This window comes from Gastrolobium bilobum, unplaced genomic scaffold, assembly GCF_033153095.1.
Source record: "Gastrolobium bilobum isolate Gb01-03AN ecotype WA unplaced genomic scaffold, APGP_CSIRO_Gbil_v1 utg1530, whole genome shotgun sequence".
Taxonomy (NCBI): domain Eukaryota; kingdom Viridiplantae; phylum Streptophyta; class Magnoliopsida; order Fabales; family Fabaceae; genus Gastrolobium; species Gastrolobium bilobum.
Genome location: NW_026898965.1, coordinates 608047 through 625515, shown reverse-complemented (window position 1 = coordinate 625515; position 17469 = coordinate 608047). Strand labels below are relative to the sequence as shown.

General features: G+C 38.1%; 1 protein-coding gene across 4 annotated transcripts; it reads right to left on the bottom strand.

The window, feature by feature from the left end:
• Positions 1 to 754: 754 nt before the first annotated feature.
• Positions 755 to 17258, bottom strand: LOC133285890 (sucrose transport protein SUC4-like). Of its 4 annotated transcripts, none has more exons than XM_061483203.1 (6): positions 16639 to 17258; positions 6978 to 7717; positions 6542 to 6605; positions 6415 to 6458; positions 3722 to 3881; positions 755 to 782 (listed from the first exon to the last, which is right to left on the bottom strand). In XM_061483203.1, the coding sequence occupies exons 1-5, from the start codon at positions 17156 to 17158 to the stop codon at positions 3723 to 3725; spliced, it is 1527 nt and encodes a 508-aa protein (XP_061339187.1). In that variant the 5' UTR covers positions 17159 to 17258; the 3' UTR covers positions 755 to 782; position 3722. The 4 variants fall into 4 exon arrangements, with proteins under 4 accessions (XP_061339187.1, XP_061339185.1, XP_061339186.1 ...); XM_061483201.1 differs by lacking the exon at positions 755 to 782 and adding an exon at positions 2922 to 3191; XM_061483202.1 differs by lacking the exon at positions 755 to 782 and adding an exon at positions 3212 to 3410.
• Positions 17259 to 17469: the final 211 nt, after the last annotated feature.

Here is a 17469-nt window from a genome sequence, read left to right as displayed (position 1 = left end):
CTTTTAATTACAAAGAAACAACTTTATTGCTGTTTCTATCTTGTGTTTCACTGTATAATATAGGACGACATATTCAAACTTCTCTGAAACCCATGATATTCCAAGTCAGATTCCATGTTTTGTAGCTCAACCAGTTGTTGGGAATGAAAGACATGTATCATGGAGGGGAACCAATGCTTAGAAATTAATCAATAAAGCAACAGTACTGAAAATAGGAAATAAAAACCGGTCTCATCCAAAGGTCCATGAACATGACTAGGAAACCCATTTCGAAATTGGGTTCCTGATTGGGCAAGGGCAATGCCTAAGTTCTAGATCCCTCCCACCCAAAGGATTTAATAAATTGAAAGAGACACAAGCTTAGGATCATGCGATTATGGCATACAAATGTACTGTCATCAATCAGAAAGACATATTAAGACAAGTTGGCTTAGTGGAGATCAGACAGAATTTTATAGATATGACAATTAAACAACGCAGGCTTCAGAAAAAGAGTGACAAGACAAATTATAGTTTAATTTTGACATCAGTAAAGATTATGCTTCTCTAGAAGATCGAACAGATTCCATACTTGTATCCCTCCAACCAAAACTTTTCCTCCGTCATAGATTGGTGAATTGTTGTGTAAGAACACGTCAGAGGGGCAACTCTTCTACCAAAACCCCATCGTCACCCTCTTCATTTCTCTCCAGTACTTCCGTTTGTTTTGGTTTAACGAGTAACTGCGGACGTAACATTACTGAATTCCACCACAAGGCGCCTTGAGTAATCATTTAGGGCGCCTTATGTAATCATTTATAAAAATATCAGAAAAAAAATGCATTTTAATTTTAGTATGCTAACCGGACGAAAAAAAGTCAAATAATGCTACAGTTACGCACTTTCAACATATCACGTTATTAATCAAACTAATTTATAATTAAAGACTTAGCTATCTATAATTAATAATAATTCCTGTCAAAAATCCCTTAGTTAATTAAGAGCAGATTATTAATTAAATAAATTTGATAATCAATCAAAATGACAGAGGGGTAACGTACGTAAAAGAATGGGAGAGTAAAAGTGTCCAAGTAAAAGGCATTGTGCGAAAGAATTGAGAGCAAATCAGGGAATCAGACTTTCGTGAACAGTGAGAGGGGTATTTAAACACGAGTTATTCCATGGTTCAAAAGCAGCAAAATAAATTAAGGAATTTGTCCCACGGCACTAATTAATAAATTCAAAGTGAAAATATTAGATAAAAAGTAAAGGCATTTAATCTAGAGAACTCAGAAAAGCATTTAATATTTTATTCTTTAAGTAATTAAAAAGATCTAATGAAAAGAATTAAATGCTAATTAAACAATGCCTTTTTAAGTTTTAAGGGACTGCATAACAAGACCTACAAATTAAACGTAAACATTAAATGACCACAATTAATCAAAGCTGTCGTTCAAGAATTATATTTTTAAAGAAAAAATACCATACCAAAATAAGGAGCATCAAAGCCCGGTGGCCTTTTGACCTTAGTAATTTGATTTTTAGAAACTTTGACCGGAATAATTTCTTGATCAAATGAAATATCAATATAATGCATAACGACGCGGTAGGTAAGAAATCGTATTAAGACGCGTTAGAACAAGGATCGCGTTCTTTGTATTTTGAAACCCACCATCGCCTAAGAATGAGAGATGCAATTAATGGGCTAGGACGCGGCATAGATGCAGCCGCGTATCAATGGTGTCAGATGGGACCTAACGCGGCCCCTGTCCGAACGCGTCTCATCAGCCTGCAGTCCACAAGCGTCTTTTTCAATTTGGAGCTTGAAGCAGAAAAAAAGAGAGGAAAACGATGCTTTAGAGCCTATGGCAGTCCACAAGCGTAGCCCCTGTCTGAAGTAAAACGATGCTTTGGAGCATGAAGCAGAAAAAAAGAGAGGAAAACATATAGGAATAGTATTTATAGTTTTCTTTTTCGGTTTGTAATTATTATTTATTATTATATTCCCTGATTTCTCCACCGATCACTGGTCGATGAGTTCTCCATTTAAGTTCAAGCTCTCTCTCACATATTCGAATTGAACCTCAGGCATCGGTTGTCGCAAAAGTTCGCCGGAGAACAAAATAGCCGCTGTGAACGACGGCGAACCAGAACCGAAAGAGAAGGAACACCACCACCACAACAACAACAATACCGAGAAGAGTTCAGATCTGGAGCTATTCTGCTGTTTGCTGCGTTGATCTCTTTCTTATGAATTTTTTTTTTAGAAAAGTTCAGCAATAACATGTGATTTACTTCAGAATTACTTATATCTCTTATCACATATGTCCTGTAATTTGTAAAAGGGTATGTTTTTTATCACATATACTCCTGTGGTTTCTTATTTTTTACAAAGCACAGGAGCATATGTGATAGAAAAAAAACCATAGGAGCATAAATGATTCTGAAACAAACCACCAGAAAATCGGTGAACTTTTCCCTTTTTTTATTATTATAATCTTCTTCTTCTTAGTTTTGTTTCTTTGGAGTTTCTTCTCAATATCAATCGTGCTGGATTTGCATTGTTTTGTTTTTTGTTCCTCTCCCTAGAATGAGAGCTGCTTAATTTTTGGTGAATGGCTTTTTGAATATATAGTTAATAATTATTGTTTTGTTGAACCGCCTTAGGAACGCGGCAGTGAGTGGATCGCGTTTCAGGGAATATTGATACGCGGCTGCATGTGTGCCGCGTCCTAGCCCATTAATTGCAGCTCTCATTCTCACGCGATGGTGGGTTTCAGAATACAAAGAACGCGTTTCTTGTTCTAACGCGTCTTAATACGATTTTTCACCTACCGCATCGTTATGCATTATATTGGTATTTCATTTGACAAAGAAATTATTCCGGTCAAAGTTTTTAAAAATCAAATTATTAAGGTCAAAAGGCCAAGCCCGGTCTCCGTCAAGGTTTCCATCAGCAAAATTCACATGTTCACAGTTGGCCACTAAATACATTCATCCCACTAATACAATCAAATCACACAAATGCATGAGATTCCAACACATCATTATTAAAGCACTAATGCACAATCAGCAATTGCCTCAAAATAACAGAATTTTTCGTGTGGAATAATTCCCAATAAGCAGCAACTCAACTTGTGGAAAAGATATTGCCCAAGATGAACTTTGGAACCTACAGAAGATGCCTCAACTACTTTCCCACGGCATTTAGCCTACACAAGCAGGACTGGTTTACAATGACGAAGGTCTCCACATATTGCACATATTGTCAATCAGTATTTGGTGACAGCTTTTATTGAGATTCCAAGATGTTTGGAAAAGTAATGATATATGAATTTCTTGTTTTACATTGTTCCTTAGACATCAAAAGTGTTCACCCTTCACTACAGCCCGAAGATGTCCCTCGTGTTTTACATAGCAAACCAATCTCACTGTTTTAAACAGACAACTCACTCATCAAGATCACACAAAAAATTGTTCCCAAAGCTTTGTTTAATCCAGAAAATAATAAGACTCAAAAGTCAGGTCATTGGATTTAAATATTGACCAATAAGATTAAACACAGCCAAGCACTCATTTATTCATTAGAAAACGATTGGGAGTGTGGAATCTTGAGGAGAGAAAGGCTCAAGAAGAAAAAGGCTATAATAAAAAATAACTTTTTACAAATTCTTGCTACCTGTTCATTTTCACCATCCCTCTTCGAAAGAAATAAGTGCCAAAAGCAGACAGAACATGATACCTCATACATGGATTCGGGCCTTTTGAGCACCAGATCGGGGAATAGCCAAGACAGCTATGAGTCCACTGACAAGGGCTGCAACAGCTGCCACAGCAAAGGCTGGGGAATTTCCTCCACCAAATAGTTGATCCCATGGTCCACTTCCCAGGGACACCACTATCTGTTTAAAGCATGATAAATATGCAACTAGTAACTTCATAAACACAAATCCTATTCACAGAAACGAATCTTTATTTAAAAAGTTTTCATTGAAAACACAAGTCATCATTAGCTTAGAACTACATACAGTATGTTGGGAACAATTAAACAATGGGAACTGATTTGATATATAAATAAAATTGTGTTTGGGTAGTAAGCTAGTTATAAAATAGGAATTGATTTTATTTTGAAATCCTTTTCGTTAAGATGTGTATGTAAAATTTCACCCAAATTTTGTTGAATTTGATTTGACTTTGTTTTAATTTATTTGAATTGACAACTTTTCCCTCGTTAATTTACTTATTTTACCTATTTTAAGGGTAATAAAGTAAATTTGTTAAAGCAAAATGAATTCCACTTATCTTTAAGGCATTTTGTTGGAAAGTATCTCCTATTCAGGAACTGCACATACTGTAAATAATTAGGATTTAGTTTGTGCTCTTTTCCTTAATTTCCTAGATTCCTAGTTTCCTAATATTAGAGATTGTAAATCATCTATAAATATAATATTGTACTGAGAATTCCCTCAAGTAATTCACAAATCCCTCTTCTATTTGGTAGCAGAGATGGTTCATTCTAAACCTGCCTGACTTCTAAACCTAAAACAGTTCCCGTCAAGACCCTAAAATAGTCCATGTCCTCCTTCCAGCCATCATGTAGCCTAGGTGAAACATCTTGTTGCAACTGAAACATAATCTTTTCTTCATCTTCGCATGTAACTTAGCTTGTTAAAGCCTTCGGGATCTGCCACGTATGTTGCTACTAGAGCTCTCCATTGCCTATGTGTTCAATAAATTATGGTTGGGGTAGTTAGTGCGTATAGCATAATTCCCTTTGGGAATTTCGATAGTGACATTGTATCGGAAACCACCACCTCCGGTGGTGGTTTGGAGCTGTTGAGGGCTCCAATTATTTTCTACAAGAAACTGGGGTTGATCCATCAAGTCTGCCGAAGACTTGAGCTGATGTAACTTCAATTTTGCTCCTAGCTCATCTTGGAGTCTGTTCAACCATATGCCCTGGAGAATCTCCTCATAAGTGTACAGAAGAGGTCCTGCAATCCTCTCGAACTCCTCCATGTAATCACTCATGATCCCCGATTGACGTAAACTCAGAAGTACCTCATACTGATTCTGAGCTGGGGATGGTTGAAAACGTCTGATAATCGATGCTCTAAACATGGCCCATGTAGCATTTTCCATTCATCTTTCCCACCAATAATACCAGTTCAGTGCACGTCCTTACAACGTCAGGATCACTATTGGCAACCACTCCACCTCCAGCATTGCTTTCATATGAAAATAACGTTCGACCTAATTCATCCATCCTTATGCATTGTTTCCAGATAATACGGAAATCTCTAGCCTTCATTCATAGTCTTCCGTAATTTTGGGACATGTTTCAAACATACCTCCTCCAGCGTTTTCGATTGAGACGCCTTGGGTCTCGTTGGTCCCCCTTGGCTTGTGTACCCTTCCATTTCTCACCAGTCAGTTCCCCTGAAAGACCCTGGAAGGAGACGCAGGATCTTTTCCTGAACTTCCTCTTTTTTTCCTGGTGAGTTTCATGAAGCTCCCTCCACTGCTCAAGCCTCACTTCCGGCACTTCCATTCATTCCTTCATTTATAGTGTGTTCACCATTCACAGCTCCCAATCCGGGGCTCTGATACCAGTTGATAGAAACTAGATTTTATTCACACACAATTTGACACGAAAGTATGGTATATTGAATTGTACTACTTATATTAGTATATAGATATAGTGTAATTACGGCAAAATAAGAAAGAAAATGATAGCAGGGGATTTCGAGAGGCACTATCTTTCCCAAGACACTATCTAGAAAATATTTGCTTGCCTTCTCCACTCCCCTCCCCATCTGTTTTTATGTTTTCTGACTTACCATGCAGTTACAATAGATTTTCCCGCCAAAGATCTGAACTTGCCTAGTATTCTAATACCCAGCGGCCATTCCTAGAATACACCTTAGTGACAGGTGGCTTCCTAACAAACACATTCAATTTTACTGTTCTTTCAATTTCCATGCCTATGTTCATGTTTCTTAGTCAAAGGTATACAACACTAAATTGCAATTTTACCACAACATGAAAAATGCTGCACTGATGATATTATTCAGTAAAATTCCTTCTCGAGAGAGGCCTAAAACTCCTGTTTTAGTAAAGGCAAATTCACTGTAAGGGACCACAGATTACAACACCTTACTACCTCTTGCCACCCATGGTATCAACAGACATCATCCATTCAACCTCAATTATTTGATTATTAAATTATAGTTTTATCAAGTGGTATAAAGCTTCACTTATTCACCTCGAGTCAGGACTACTCATTATGTCCAATTCAAGATAACATTTAAAATAGAAGTTGACCAAGTTCAAATGAAAATCTATTAAGATTATGCTTCCCACTAGGTTGGAACAAATAACAAAATGAAGGTAATTTAACTGTAATCATATATAAAAGGAATTTAAAAGAAGTACCTGCGGGATCACTATTGCCAGATTAAGGACACCCATTGATAACCCTGCAAGTACCAACAATCCATATAAATATTTCTACAGTTACTTCTTCAATAAAGAATAAACAAGGCCATGAATAGAAGCCCACCTTGGCCAAGTCCCAATGGCTCAATGTGCGTGGAAATTAAAGCATATGGAACACTGTAAGTGATCTGTAAAAAATAATATAAATCAGATAAAATTAATCAAATCGTATATATACTTTCAACTTATTCACTATTTATGGGAACATGTACAAATTTGCATTCTGACACATCATGTTACTCAAATAGAAAGGTATCACAAGGATAGAACCAAAAAAAAGAGAGAGAGGTTATACAAGATGTCATGAGCTAAGGAGATTAAGCAGCCAAGAGCGAGTAAATAAATACAATTCACATGCATTAGTCACTACTATTTCAAAAAGAATGCAAGACAACAGAATTTGAGCCTTAGTTTTAGTGGACATAACAGACATAAAGGCTGCCTTCGATAATGACAGGAAAGGAACAATATACTTTTAGTAGTAGAGTAGAGCAACTTACTGCCAATGGAAATCCAAGAATGGTGAAGATTACCAACGCAGCTATCACAATGCCAGTTGGTGGTGGGTCTTTGCCTACATAGCCAATGTTATTTGCCACATAGGTTACTACTAGTATTGCAAGAAAGCAAAAAGCCATTAGAATATTTGAAATTCCCCATATAAAACCAGCCCCTCGCTTCCTGCATAGCCGCTCCATGAGCAATGATGTTATTCCAAGAACTACTGAATTAAGCAATAAACCAAGAGCTCCCATTCTAACTCCAGCATCATAAGTAAGGCCTACATTTGGATCACCGCCATAAATCTCTCGACCCATCCAATCAGTATCAAAGAGAATAAATGGGAACCACCCAATCCATGTAAGAGCAGTAACAGACAGTATTATCCAAATAGGAGTTGAGAAATATCTGAATGTCCCAAATAGTTCCCACATGAAAGCTTCTTCTGCACTACCTGACTCCCCTGCCCCTTCTTCAGCATGGGCTGCCCCACTTGAATTTAGAGGCACTTCATGAGCTGCCGTGATGCTGATATATGTGGTTACCGCAATGAAAGCAATGTCAAGAAAGAAAGCAGACTTGAGATTTGCACAACTAATAGTGCACGCAGGGTTAAGCGTGAAAGTAAAAATCTTGTACCAACCGCTGTATGATCCAGTTGCATAGCCAAGAATGTTACCAATAGCCATACACAGGGAGAAATAAGCATTTGCAACACGTGTCCTTCTAGCATCCTTGCCTAACATTCCAAAGAAGAAAAAGATAAAGAAAAGAATGAAAAGGAGCATCAATATCTTGTTTTCTTTCCAAATTGATCACTTTCATTTTTATAACAACTATGACTGACAAAATCTATCCTTAATGCGCCTTCTTCATTTTTATCACAAAGAAAACAGTGGTCCTCTCTCTCTTCTAAATGAGCATTTTATACTTCTAAAGTCATAGATAGAATTCCTGAGACATAGAAAAGCAGATAACGTCTCATAAAATTTATTCAGACATCTAGGTCAACTTTGCAAACCAATTTTGGTTTAAGATATGATGAAAATAACATATACTTCTAATTTAATTGAGAAATGTATTCAACAGCAAATATCAATTAGAAGATCATTAGGACAGAGGACCTTTGGTGTCAATCGATGCAGAACTAATTCATTTTCAATTAACATGCTTAAACCCCATGATGATACCTTGAAATGCACCACCCCAAAAGCGAGCTCAAAGGGTGGGAGTGCCCAAAGCCTTATAAACCCCCACATTAGTTGTCCATACAACCAATGTGGGACTCCAAGTCCCATACCTTGCAAATGGAACCCCAACATTCCACCACGCTTCCCTAGTGCGTGGCCCCCACGCACAACCCCACGTGATGGATGCTCTGATACCATTTGATGAGACCTTGAGATGCACCACCCCAAAAGCTAGCTCAAAGGGTAAGAGTGTCCAAGGCCTTATAAACCCCCACATTAGTTGCCCATACAACCAATGTGGGACTCCAAGTCCCATACCTTGCAAATGAAACCCCAACACCCCACCTTTTAAATGGGATCATTTTATCCAATTTTTTGGAATAAAAAGTTTCAGTGGCTCAAGCTTTTCCCCCATCCTACCATTTAGCAGACATGGGATAGAAGAAAATTTTCTGCCAAAAATTTGGTATAATCAATGTGTTTCTCATATTCTCCAATATGTCAGGCTCAATTCTTCTTATTCCAGACTTCGCATGACCTACTTCTGTTTCTAATGAAAACCTTGATGATGAATATTGTTAGAGTAGTTATTAGAATAGTTTAGTGTATATAGTGGGCTTAGCCCATTAGATCTTTTAGTCTCTTTAAATAGAGAACTCTTGTATATTGTAACACACTATTATTCAATATATAATTATTCTTTAATCTCAAGTTGGTACCAGAGCTATTTGTTCTAGAGATCCGCTTCCGCTAAAACCCTAAGTCCACTGCTTGGCTGTTCTCTTTTACTTTGTCGTGCGTTCTTCCTGCAAGTCTTCATCAGTCGTGTGTCCCTTCGGCACATCCTCTATGTCGTGCGTCCTTCCATCTTGTTTCTTCAACCGTCAGAACCACCGGTCACCGCCAGAACCACCGGTCGTCACTGTTCACAGCAACTGGGGTACTGTTCTGGCGTTGTTTTCAATCGGGAAGCCTTCGATCAGAGTCTTCACTCTCCGGCGACCAAGTCTGTGGAAGACCTATCATCAGAGGAGTCCCTACGAGCCCTCACACGCGGCTACTTCTCCTTGCGCATGGTGCTCACGCGCCAGCTTCACCTGCGGGTGTGCACTGTTCCGGCGTCCTTTTCTGGTCGTTCTTGGATAGACTAGCTCAGTTTTTCCTCCTCTTTCCGGATTTGTGCTTTTTTTTTTTCTCACTTTCGACGCATGTTTCTTCTTGATTGACTATCGTTTGTCTTCGTTTATGGCTTTTATATTTTGTCCTTAATGGTAGCATCGTCCCCTGATCTCTCAGAGGTTAACTCACCATCTTTTGCTGCGAATATAGCTCAGTCAGACACTGCATCCTTTGGTTCAGTTTCTCTCTCACCTGCAAACTATGTTGCACTCCAGACTCTTCTCAGGAAGGCTTCTCCTCAATCTCAGTCTTCCGCTCCAAATACTGTTAATCCCGTTGCTTGTGTTTCTCATTCTACATCACTTGGCTCTTGGATATTTGACACAGGTGCTACTGATCATCTTTGTGGTAATAAGGAACTCTTTACATCTCTTACCTATTCTGATCATTTACCTTCTTTTACCCTTGCTAATGGAACGAAAGCCTCAGTACGTGGGATTGGACAAGCTCGTCCAACCTCTGCCTTGACCTTGACATTTGTTTATTACATTCCTGGCATCCCTTATAACTTAATTTCTATTAGTAAATTGGTCCACTCTCTCACTTGCACCATTACTTTCTCTAAACATTCTGTTTCTATGCAGGATTCGGGTACGAGGAAGATGATTGGAGTGGGTCGTGAGTCACGGGGGCTTTACTATCTGGTTGTGCCTCATCCTTCAGTGGCATGCTCTCTCACAGAATCTCCACAACTTATCCACAGTCGCCTTGGTCATCCAAGTCTTTCGAAGTTGTAGAAGATGGTTCCTCTTTTATCCGGTCTTCAGTCTTTAGATTGTGTGTTGTGTCAGTAAAGGAAGCGTACACGCTCCTCCTTTGCCAGTCGAGTCAATAAACGAGTTGATGATCCTTTTTCTCTTGTTCATTCCGACATTTGGGGTCCAAGTCGTACTTTGTCTGTTCTAGGTTTTCAGTATTTTGTTACCTTTATTGATGATTATTCCCATTGTACTTGGATTTATTTAATGAAAAATTGTTCTGAGTTATTTTCCATTTATAAAAAGTTTTCTGCGGAGATTCATACTAAATTTGGTGTTTCTATTCGTATTCTACGTAGTGATAATGCTAAAGAATATGTTTCAATTAATGTTTCTAGTTTCCTGGCTACACAAGGTACTTTACATCAAACCACTTGTCCTCATACTCCACAACAAAATGGGGTAGCTGAATGTAAAAACAGAAATCTCATTGAAACTACCAATACCCTTATTGATATGCATGTTCCCCTTCACTTTTAGGCGGACGCTGTACTTATTTCTTGTTTTCTCATCAATCGCATGCCTTCAACAATGACATTCTTCATAATTTATTGTTTCCAGATGCTTCTCTTTATTCTCTAACTCCACATGTCATTGCTTGTACTTATTTTATTCATGATCTCACTCCTGGTAAGGACAAGTTAACATCCAAAGCCTTTAAGTGTGTCTTTCTTGGTTATTCTCGTATTCAAAAGAGTTATCGTTGTTATTCTCCTGATCTTAAGCGTTATATTGTTTCCGCTAATATCACTTTCCTTGATCAACAACCCTTTCATTCTATCTCATCTCAGTTGTTACAGGTTGATCAGGTTCTTCATGTTCCTTTTTTTGACTTGTCTTTACTGGTTGCAGATGACTCTCTCCCAGAGGAAAGACCTTTTGCCTCTATCCCTGCAGACCACCCTTTTCTCACTTATCAGTGTTTTCAGAAAATGTCTCTTGCGGACTTGGCCCTGGATGACTCATCGCCTTCTCCAGTCATCTCTTCCCCTTCGGCTCCTTCACCAGAGGCTCTTCCCATTGCCCAAATAAAAAGTATACGTACTATTCGTAACTCTTATCCTCTTTATACCTTTTTAAGCTATGACAGTCTTTCTACTTCTCATTACACATTTGTTTCTAGTCTTTCTTTTGTTTCTATTCCTAAGACCATAGGTGAAGCACTTTCTCATCCAGGGTGGCGCCAAGCGATGCTTAATGAGATGACTGCTCTTCATTCCAATGACACTTGGAATCTTGTTCCTGCTCCTCCAGAGAAGTTTATTGTTGGTTGTCAGGGGATCTTTAATGTCAAGGTTGGACCTGATGGCCATGTTGACAGTCTCAAGGCACGCTTAGTCGCCAAAAGTTTTATTCAGATCTTCGGACTTGACTATAGTGACACGTTCTCTCTTGTCGCTAAGATGGCGTCTGTTTGAATGTTTCTTGCCCTCGCTGCTATTCGTCATTGGCCACTCCTTCAACTCCACATTAAAATGTTTTTCTTCATGGTGATTTACAAGAAGAAATTTACATGGAGCAACCACCCCGATTTGTTTCTCAAGGAGAGTCTGGGATGGTGTGCAGACTTCGTAAGTCCTTATATGGTCTTAAGCAGTCTCCTCGGGCTTGGTTCAGCCGTTTCAGTTCTGTTGTTCAGGCTTTTGGCTTAACCCACAATAAGGTCGATCATTCTGTGTTTTATAGGTTCACATCTCCTGACAAATGCATTTATCTGTTAGTCTATGACGACGACATTATTCTCACTGGAAGTGATCAAGCTGGGATTCATCAGTTAAAATAGTATTTGTTCAGTCAATTTCAAACAAAGGATCTTGGTAAGCTTCGTTACTTCTTAGGAATCGAAGTAGCACAATCTAGACAGGACATGTTTATCTGTCAAAGGAAATATGTCTTGGATATCCTAGAGGAGAATGGTATGTTAGGGTGTAAGTCGTTTGTTCCATGGATCCTACTATCAAATTACTACCTGGACAGGGAGAGCCATTATCTGATCCTGGACATTATCAGAGGTTGATTAGGAAGCTCAATTATCTCATTGTGACTAAGCTGGACATTTCTTTTGTTGTTAGTGTCGCTAGTTAGCTCCTTGATTCTCCTCGTGATTCTTACTGGGATGCTGCTGTGAGGATCTTCTGGTACATTAAAGGAGCACCAGGGAAAGGTTTATTATATTCAGATAAGGGAAGTACAGAAATTTGTGGTTATTCAGATGCCCAATCACCCTCAGATAGACACTCTACTTCAGGCTATTGTGTCTTCCTTGGAGGAAACCTGATTTCTTGGAAAAGTAAGAAAAAAACTGTTGTTGCTCGATCTAGTGCAAAGGCCGAGTATCGTGCAATGGGAGTTGCTACCTGCGAGCTAATCTAATCTGGTTAAAGCAGTTGATTCGAGAGTTCCATCTATGTGAACAGAATTAGCCCATGACTCTCATTTATGACAATCAAGCTGAGCTACATATATCCTCTAATCTCGTATTTCATGAAAGAACCAAACATATAGAGATCGATTGTCATTTCATTCGAGAAAAATTCAGTTAGGAGAAATCAAAACGGCATTTGTCAAATCCAATGATCGACTCGCGGATGTCTTCACTAAAGCTCTTACGGGTCCTCGGGTTTAATACATTTGTGGCAAGCTGGGTGCTTACAATATATATGCTCCAAGTTGAGGGGGGTGTCAGAGTAGTTATTAGAATAGTTCAATGTATTTAGTGGGCTTAGTCCATTAGGTCTTTTAGTCTTTTTAAATAGAGATCTCTTGTACATTGTAACACTATAATTCAATATACAATTATTCTTTAATCTCAAGTAATATGAATAGAGGAAATAGAATCATTCCAAGATATACTTAAAGATTTACAGAAATAACATCTATTTTAAAAGTTTGTGGAGTCAAGTGACAACCCATTCTATTGCAACTAATACATTAGTCACTATAACAATGCAGCACGAGGCATGAGAATTTGTGTATGTATCAGACCTTTTTAATGAGAGATTATTCCTTCTCTTAACATTTAGCAGAGTCAGATATTGGGTGGTATGCAGAACCCCACTCCAGCTAAGGAGAGATCATATGTATGGCCTCAAATACAAAATTGATAGGGCCCAGAGAGTAGTTAGTTAGAAATTTAGCATAATTATAGAACTGGTTGGACAATTAAAGTTGTTAAAAGTAGGGACTTAGCTTAAATAGTAGAAGAGGGGCTTCAGATTTATTGGTTTTGGAAACAGAGCAGTGGCTCAGTTGTTGAAGGGAAACATTGGAAGAAGAATCCTCTCCTTTGTACTTCGATAGTGACACAGATAATTCATACAGACCTATTCTTTCTTTTTCTCTCTTCACTGTTTTCTCAGTTCTTTCTCTCTGAAAAATCACTCTGTTTTTGGGTTTGTAACAAAAATTTTAAGCCAGCGCATCAAATAAAAGATATTAATCCTTCAAATATTGGGTGAAGTTCCACCGGGAGTAGGGGGTGGTTTGAATCAATGCTACCTTTACCTTAGCCCCTCTTTCAAATAAGAAGAGTACCCTAGATTCAATTTTTCCTTAAGAACTTAAAGAGGAAAGAGGGGAACTCACTGTTGTTACATAAATTTCATAAAATATTTATAATTTCAAGTACATAGCCCCTCCTCACTTAAAATAACAGCCTTCAATTTTCGTTTCATCTATGCTCCTTGGCCTCACCATCCTTGTTTTCATCCTGTGATTAATTACTTTCACGTCATGTTTGTATGTTATGCTCTCTAGCTTATATATATCTTAAAAACCTCTTGAACAATCTCAGGCTAGAATTAGACACTATGGACTCATGGAATAGATAGCAAGTTTTTTTTTTTTTTTAAATAAATGAGTTTGTATTGGCAGAAAAGAAGAATTACAAAGAAAAAGGATGATAAGGTATCCTCCTTAAGCAACAAAAACTAATAAATAAATAAATAAATACACACATACATACATATATATATATATACAATTATGATAATAATAATAATAATAATAATAATAAGAACAACAACAACAACAACAATAATAATAATAAAACAAGAGAGCTCTCCCACTTTTCTGCATTTCACCAAGAGATTCCTTTGCAACAGAACTATGTGCTGAAGAAAAAGGCTTTAAAATTTGTCCCTTAGGAAGTCTAAAAACAGATATTTCCCTCATTACACTAGTCAAATCCTCTAAATTTAATAACAAAAAGTACTCCAAGCTCTTAGGTCATATCCATATACTTTAACCACATCCAACATCCTATTCAAGATGTGATTGGCAGCAGAGTAATGTACATATAAATGTGTAGCTTTTCAAATTTAGGGTTCCAAGAGAAGTTTGAATCCTAGGTATAGTACAAATTTAGAATGGGAGACTGACATAAGGAAGAGTGGAAATGATTGCTAGTTTAGCATCCCACTCACTCTGATATAAACCAGACATACTCTTAAAAACCTGGACAAGGAGAATGCAATTATAATTTACCAAACATAGAATCAAAAAACATACCAAGACCAAAACCCTTGACTCCTTTAGGCCTACAAACAAATGTCCCAAATAACCAAATCATAATTCTTTTTCTCTCCCATCCCTGACCTAAAAAAACTCAATCCTCTATGCAATCCATGCTAAACAAAGATAACTAGTCATGAGGGATGAGGGGAAAACAAGCCTAAATAAATTCTTTCTTCCTCGTATTTCTTTTTGCATACCTTCCATATCTCTTTAACATCAACATTAACATCCCATTTATCCCAAACTGGTTGGAGTTAATGGTCGATGAACCCAAATAAAAAAATAAAAAAAAGGTTTATTTAAGAAATCCTCAAATAAGAGTAGCATAACTTCCCAAAATAAAAAAGTGAACATCTCAATTTATCCGGTGCTTAATCACAGGGTCTTAAAAAGAAGAAATACAAGGATCTCCACCTAAAGGGACCCCCAAACAAGTAAATAGCCTCCAACCAGCCAAAGTTGCAGAAGATTAAAAACTTGATTCTACACATTGGTAGTAGCCAAACTTCTCTATGCCAAATTAATACTAAACCCCATACTAACAGAGATTGAAAAATTGAAACTTATAAAAACTATTGACAACTTAATCAAGCAGCTCGTATCCTAACAAATTGACAATTAAACTAACTTCTGGCAGATAAATGACTATTGACTATATAATAGAAGGTTTAATCCAAGCATGAACCGTAGTTGTATTGTATCCTTAAAAATTATTTAGTTCACAAGTGATATGCTCCATTAAATATGACCAAACAAAACTACGGGAAACAGCTTATAAACAGAAACCAATTGTACCCACATTCAATATAATAAAAAAACCATGGTTTTTTTTTCAAATGCTTAGCAGTTGGCGCTAATCACTGGATAATCTTATTCATGCATGATTTTCTATTTCATCTTTTGATTTTACATATAAGATTATGCAGAAATTAAGTTTAGTTTTCAATAGACATTAGTTTCTTTATCTATCAAAGAAAAATACATAGCAATTAAAATGCTAGACCGCAACCAAAGTAAAAAGTGATACAGCATCCACAACCATAAGTTTCAAAGCAAGCACCCAACTATCAATCTAGCTTCAATAGCTTACATGAATGAACAGGGGCATAGAATGAAACTGGTAGCACCTCCTCAACAAGAATGCAGAGAGAGGATTTATTCAATAACTAAAGTATACTTAATTTTTTCAAGACTTCTATTAGGTCCTGGATAGACCGTATTGCTATATCGGTTGGTATGCGCTCAGAGATAATGTATATCAACTGTATACTAGGCTTATAGCCGAGGTCCCAATCACTGCGCACAACTTATAGCCAAAGGGTGGGTGTGTGCACAGTGTGGGCATTATTAGTAGATAGGTTGAATGAATTTACCTTGGGGTCTTTAAGCTCTTATTTATAGGATTACCTTCCTAGGCTTGGGCCTTTTGAGCTCCCAATTGCGATAGGATTCAACTCCCTTTCTGTTGGGATGTGATCCTCATCTTGTGCCCTTGGCTGTTCAGAGTTGTTGAGATGTTGGTGACTCTATATCTGGTTAGATATTCTACTAGGTAGTTGGGATATCATATTCATATCCATAACAACTTCAATGTTTATTTTATTTTTCCAAAATAGCTCCTTTTTTACAATTTTGACCCCAAAAAAATCAACTTCGTGCCAGCCTTATACTTCTCTAGATAATCCTTGACATCATATGACATGATTTAATCATTGCATTCTATGTAACAAACAAGAATTATCGAGTTGCTAATCCATACGAAAAGCTCACACTACTTTTTTCCAAATCGAACATCAAATTTACTATTTAGTAAATAATTCAAGAAAGAAGGTTCGGTAAATTCTAGTCAATATAGTAAATACTCATAACTGAATATAGTCATAGTTCAGTAAACCAGTCAACTGCAAGATAGCTTGATTTTCGTTGAATTATATTAGAAATTGCATCTATGTAAAATCAATCAGGGATTGCAAATTTAATAACCTGAGGGAGGAGAAGAAAAAGAAGAAAGAGCTTACTAGTGAGATCAGCGAGCAAAGCTCTACAAGGACCTTGAGTGACGTTGTTAGCCACATCGAGAATCCAAAATCCGATAACGAAGAAGGTTATGGCCCAAGGCCGGTTACTCTCTGTGTCGCCAAACCACCATCCGATGTCAGCGGCGTAACCGATTATGATAACGGCGACGACGATCGATGCAGCCCCGACCAAGATGAACGGTTTCCGGCGACCGAACCGGCTGGTACACCGGTCACTCATGAGGCCCACCAAGGGCTGAACGAAGAGGCCAGAGACTGGGCCGCAGAGCCAGATGATGCTGGCCCATTGATGAGGAATCCCAAGCTGCTGCACATACGGCGTGAGCAGAGACAGCTGCAAGGCCCAACCAAACTGAATCCCGCTGGCCACCGACGCCACCCTAAGCAACTGCCTCAGCGGGACCCTATCCCGCACCGCCGTCCGAGCCGAAACCGCCGCTGACGTGGACGGTCGAGTCCTGGACCGGTGCTGGTGAGGTTGAGCCTCCGGATTCGGCATCGCAGCGCGTGGCACTCAGGCACTGTTCCGTGTTTCCCGGTGCCTCTCTCTCTCTCTCTCTAGTTTGTTGCAATCTGTCTGAAACCGTTCGGCAGGTATAACAGAAAATAAAAATAAAAATACGAAGAGAGAGAAAGCTAGAGAGAGATAGAGTAGCGGTTCCACTCTCTAGAGTATAGCACAAGCAAAGGTGGTTACAGTGCAGTGCAGTATAGCGTGATGATTCTTTGTGACTTGCACGTTTTTTTTTTAATATTCTAATAATTTTTCGTTTCACTAGTAATTTGATTTATTTATTTTAATATTCTAAT